Below are 6000 nucleotides of genomic sequence, written 5' to 3' on the forward strand. Positions count from 1 at the left end.
TTTAGGCTTTCACTTCTCCCCCATCCCCATCCAGATTTTGTGGTGCTTGATGTGGGGTATGTGTGTGTAAAGAAATGAAGTATCAGGCTGGGCATGATGGTGCACATCTTAATTCCAGCGCTCAGGAGGTAGAGACAGGTGGACCTCTGAGCTCAAGGCCAGCCAAGGCTATGTAGTGAGACCCTGCCTCAAAAAATAAATAAATAAAAAGAAAGAAAGAAAGAAAAAAAGGAAAAAAAAAGAGAGAGAAAGAAAGAAATGAGTTATGTTGAGGATGAGACCCAGGTTTATAACAAATTTGTTTCATACATTGTTTTAAATCCTAAAGTAATGTATGTCATATAATCTTTAATGATACGGAGCACACAAGTTTCACTTTTTTTTTTAAGTTGCACGTATTTATTTATTTATTTAGTGTGTGTGTGTGTGTGTGTGTGTGTGTGTGTGTGTGTGTACAATGTGGTGGTCACTAACAACATGCAGGAATTGCTTGCTTCTTTCACCATGTGGCCACTAAGGACTAAATTGAGGTCATCAAGCTTCACAGCAAGTGGCCTTATGGAGCCATCTTGGTGATCCTAAACATCTCATTTTGTAGTGTCATGTTGTAATTTAAATTTTAAAGAACTTTTCTGATATCCAGATTTCAAATGTTGGATGCTAATAAGCCTATTCCATCCTAAACCCACAGGCATCCACAGTCCTGAAGCAGTGCTGATGAACAAAGACATTCTAAATAACTGAGTGCTTGTCACAGGTACTTCTTAGTAACCTGTCCAGTGTTTCTCCATATTGGTAAACAGACTATTTGGTTCAGAAGCACCCTGTCCTACCCCTCATTTATTAAAGGGAACCAGAGATACTTAGTGAATCTTAAGCATACGTAGGGTTTGAGAAACAAGACTCTAGCATCCCTGGACAGAACTTTTGAAATGAAGGGGTGAATTGGATATCATCAACTGTCAGTACACTGTCAGTAAAAGGTTTGTGAAAGACTACTCTCAAATCTCTTATCTTAAGGACAAAAACACAGATGATATAACTCTCAGCCAATTTGGAAAGTTCCAAGAAAACCAAATAGACCAAGTAAGGCGGCACATGCCTAGGAGCAGAGGCAGGTCGATGAACTGAATTCAAGGCCAGCTGATCTACCTTAGCAAGTTCAAGGCCAGGTAGAGCTCTGTAGTTAGAAAATGTCTCAAAATAAACAAACAAACAAACAAATAAAAAATAAAAGTAAATAAACAAAAACAAGAGACATAGGCAGAACATTCCTTTAACATTCACCCATTGAAGACAGTGTTACATTACATAATGAGTGATACAGTTTATGATTTCTATCTACAGGCTGAATGAGGGCAGCTAAATCCTTTGTCAAATACTATTTCTAATGATAAGCAGTTTATTGGTATATATTATTATCACCAAAATAAAATGCTGGTATTTGAGTAAGGCTTTTCTAACAAATCCTCAGAACAGAACAGCTTTACTGCTTCCTAGAAACTGAGTTCCAATAAAAACCTTCCATGAGTTGACAATAGGCTGACTACTAGCCCCAAAGATAAACCTTTTAGGATTACAGATAAGATACCAATAGCCACTTTACTTACAGTATTTTTTTTTTTAAGCAGCAAATGGACCCTTATGAATTAAGCACCCAAGGTTCCTTTCCCAAACCACACAAGGTCAATAAAGTGAAGCAACTACATAGGACTGTCCAGCAGAGGCGGCGCCTTCACTTTCTATCCCAACAGAAGCAAACTCTTAGTCAAAATTCAAATGACCTGAAATAACTCACCATCATAGTAAAACTTGACACCCTCTGGGAGAGGCTCATATGGTGGAGCAAAGACAGGCCCTTTATGTTCTAAAAATTTCCACTTGATGCCTTCAGGATAGCGTTCTTCCTCCCACCTTTCAAAGACAAGGCACAAAATTATTAAGTGATCCCTTTATGTAATAAAAGAGATTCTCACCTATCAAATGCCAAAATAATTAAGCAACTGATGGTCCTCATTCAAAGGCTGGATAAGAATAACCTGCTTCTTACTGAAAAGGCAACAATTTCAAGCTTGATGAAAGAAGTGGTAACTATTTCATTTAACAGTTTCAGTACAAAGATAGTAGATATAAAGACCATCATTCAAAGAGCCCTGCAATAACTAGTGAATATGAAAATGGGGATAATTGTTCTACCATGGTACTCTAACAATATGCCACAGTGGTATACGCAAAGGAGGCATCACTATACTGATGAAATGCAGGTGAAAGTTTAGGGAAAATTACAAAACACAGTCAGGCAGGATGTCAAACGCCTATAGTCCCAGCACTCAGAAGGCAGACGCAAGCAGAACTCTTGAGTTGTAGGATAGACTGGTCTACATATCTAGTTCTAGGACAGCCAAGGCTATATAGAAAGACTTTGTTTTAAGAAAACAAAACAAAGAAAAAAGTTCAAATGTAACAAGTGGATTGAAATAGTTTAACTGAGGCACACTGAGTTTAAGGAACTTAAATATATCCAGCTAGCTAGCAAACACTTGCAAAATTCTAAATAAACCACAGGTTAAATAATTTTCTGAAACGCTTTTATTTAAAAGAAAGTCAAAACCAGGCAGTGGTGGCGCACACCTTTAATCACAGCACTTGGGAGGCAGAGGCAGGCAGATCTATGTGAGTTTAAGGCCAGCCTGATCTACAGAGCAAATTCCAGGACTGGCTCCATAAGCTACAGAGAAACCCTGTATCGAAAAACAGAAAGAAAGAAAGAAAGAAAGAAAGAAAGAAAGAAAGAAAGAAAGAAAGAAAGAAAGAAAGAAAGAAAGAAAGAAAGAGGGAGGGAGGGAGGAAGATCAAGCATACAGAAAAACTATGGATAAAATAACTGGATATATACAAAGAACTATTAAAATATATCATATTTCTATTTTGACTAATAAAGTTAGTTGTGGATAAATATACTTTTGCTATTATCCTTATAAAAGTGATCTTCTAATACATAGTTACAAGATATATTATCAGATCTAGCGAAGTCAATACTTTTCTAGTGTCATTCTTGTATTTAGTATGATTATAAATTCATCAATGAGTTCCAATGTATTTTATAGGTCAAGATCTACTGGAAGATCATGCATTGCATTTGGCAGATGTTTCTAATACCTCCTTTACACAGACTTACACAGTTTGAAAAGAAATCAGCTAGATAGAATGCATCTGACATACAGATTACTTTAACACTCAAATTCCATCTTTACTGCTACCTCCAAACAAGAAGAATTTCATGGACGCCTATTCTGGTTTGAGGGCTTTGTTTTAGTTTTCCTGAGACAAGGTTTCTCTGGGTAGCCCTGGCTATCCTAGAACTTGCTTTCTAAACCAGGATGGCCTCAAACTCAGAGATCTGCCTGTTTCTGCCTCTCAGGAGCTGGGATTAAAGGCATGTGCTGTGTGCCACCACTGCCTGGTTTGTTCTGCTACTATTTAATTCCAAGTCCAACATTTTTATAAGAAACACGAATCCCATCAAGTTGTAATAATAATGTTATATAAAACTGCAGTCAACTGATGTGGGAGTGTCATATATCAATCTGTTGATTTCATTGGTTAAGTAATAAACTGCTTGGCCTCATAGCTTAGAACATAGGTGGGAGGAGTAAACAGAACAGAATGCTGGGAGGAAGAGGAAGTGAGCTCAGACTCCACAGCTCTGCTCTCTGGAGCAGAGCCGCCATGCTCCCCTCTCCCAGGTAGATGCGATAGCTCTGCTCTCTGAGGCAGACACAATGAACTCCGACCCAGGATGGACGTAGGCTAGAATCTTCCTGGTAAGTGCACCTCGTGGTGCTACACAGATTATTAGAAATGGGTTAAGAGATTGAAACTAATGGGCCAAGCAGTGTTTAAATGAATACAGTTTGTGTGTTGTTATTTCAGGGCATAAGCTAGCTAGGCAGCCGGGGTGCTGGGGACGCAACCCCACCGCTCGTATTACAACAGTCAACATATATTGTCAAGTAATTTTCAACAAGACTTATGACCATTCAATGGTTAGAATACAGATTCTAAACACTGGAGTTTGCAAAGAGGACAAAATAACAAAAGTTAACACAGAATGAACCAAGAAATTAAAATTCTAAATATAAGAGTTAAAATGCATTTGGACATCTAGGAGAAAATAAAGGGAAACAGCTTCACAACATTGGGTTTAGCAGTGATTTCTTGGACATAATACCAAAAGGAACAACGATAAAGCTATACGTAAGTTGGGCGACATCAAAAGTAAAAATACCTTTGGATCAAATGGCATGTTCAAGAAAGTAAAAGGCAACTCACAATGAGAGAAAATATCTGAAAGCTGGAAATGCAATAAAGGGTTAATATGAATACACAAAGAACTCCTTGTTGGGTCTAATGGCATGGATCTACAGTCCACGTAACTTGAAAGGCTGAGGGAAAATGAAAATTTGAGCCAGGAATCCAAGGTCAGGATTCAAGGGAGATTGATTCTTCTCTCTCCCCCACAATCAAATTTACATTTATTTACTTGTATGAATATTTTGCTTACATGCATGTATGTGCACCATGTGTGCATTTTGGATTCCCTGAAAATGGGGTTACAGACATCATTATGTGAGTGCTAGGAATCAAACCCGGGTCCTTTGAAACAGTAACAAGTGCTCTTTACCACCGAGCCTTCTCTCCAGCCCAGGAGGCCAATTCTTAAAGAAACAAATAATAGAAATGCCTCCAGAGTATACAAGGATTCTAACTTCTATTTCTTTTTTTTAAAATATTTATTTATTTATTATGTATACAATATTCTGTGTGCATGTCTGCAGACCAGAAGAGGGCACCAGACCTCATTACAGGTGGTTGTGAGCCACCATGTGGTTGCCGGGAATTGAACTCATGACCTTTGGAAGAGCAGGCAATGCTCTTAACCACTGAGCCATCTCTCCAGCCCTCTAACTTCTATTTCTGTCCCACCAACATTTTTTGGCTCCCATCTTAATATGTCTCATTGCAGGTTTGTAATAGTGTAGTCTTCTCATTACTTAAGATGACAAATTTTATGTGCATTTTAAATATACATTCACATGACATTACAAGTAAGTATTTAAGAATGAAGCTAGAAAACATCATTTTGAGCGAGGTAACTCAGAACCAAAATGACAATTATCATATGTACTCATTCTTAAGTGGTTTTTAAACATAAAACAAAGAATGCAAGCCTACAAACCACAATCCTAGAGAACCTAGACAACAATGAGGACCCTAAGAGACGTACATGGATCAAATCAATATGGGAAGTAGAAAAAGATAAGATCTCCTGAGTAAAGTGGGACCATGGGGATCATGGAAGAGGGTTGAAGGGGAGAGGAGAGAATGGGAGGGGAGCAGAGAAAAATGTCTTAACTCAATAAAATCAATAAAAAATATACTATATGAAAAAAACAACTATTTAAATGATACTTTTTTAAAGTGAAGATTCTTAGAAAGTCTAAGAGCTGAAAGGAACAACAAAGTCCTCCAATAACCAACTTTACAGACAAGAAAATACTCTACTAGCTGATGACAAAAGCCTGGATGCAGGAAAATATCTAATCCCCAAACCGACTACTCTCCAATTCAGAGAAAAAGTCTGCGACCATGTGAAAGCTTCTTAAAGTGGCTTAAGTCTGTTGTAACAGTCATAGTGTAATTGTGGAGGGGTTCAGAACACCATGTTTCCCTTATATTCCTGTCAGCAACTCTATTGTTTCAAAATTAAGACTCCAAATCGTTTCTTACAATTCCTCCAAATTCAAATGGTTTTTCTTCTGGACTATGACAACTTAATATTTAAGCAAATTAAGAGATTCAATGAAAGCCAGGTGGTGGTGGCACACACCTTTAATCCCAGCACTCAAAAGGCAGGGTCTCTGATTTTGAGGCCACATGGTCTACAGAGCCAGTTTTAGGACAACCACAACTGTTACACAGAGAAACCTTGTTTTCAAA

General features: G+C 37.9%; 1 protein-coding gene across 1 annotated transcript in view; it reads right to left on the reverse strand.

Annotated features, from left to right (window-relative positions):
* Positions 1-6000, reverse strand: part of Top1 (DNA topoisomerase I) — an 89541-nt gene that overhangs the window by 22661 nt on the left and 60880 nt on the right. Inside the window, exon 9 of the mRNA XM_050151076.1 lies at positions 1799-1914. Coding sequence (XP_050007033.1) covers positions 1799-1914 — 116 coding nt within the window. The remainder of the gene's footprint in view (positions 1-1798; positions 1915-6000) is intronic.

This window comes from Alexandromys fortis, unplaced genomic scaffold, assembly GCF_014885135.2.
Source record: "Alexandromys fortis isolate MF-2015 unplaced genomic scaffold, M_Fortis_MF-2015_v1.1 scaffold_27, whole genome shotgun sequence".
Classification (NCBI taxonomy): Eukaryota; Metazoa; Chordata; class Mammalia; order Rodentia; family Cricetidae; genus Alexandromys; species Alexandromys fortis.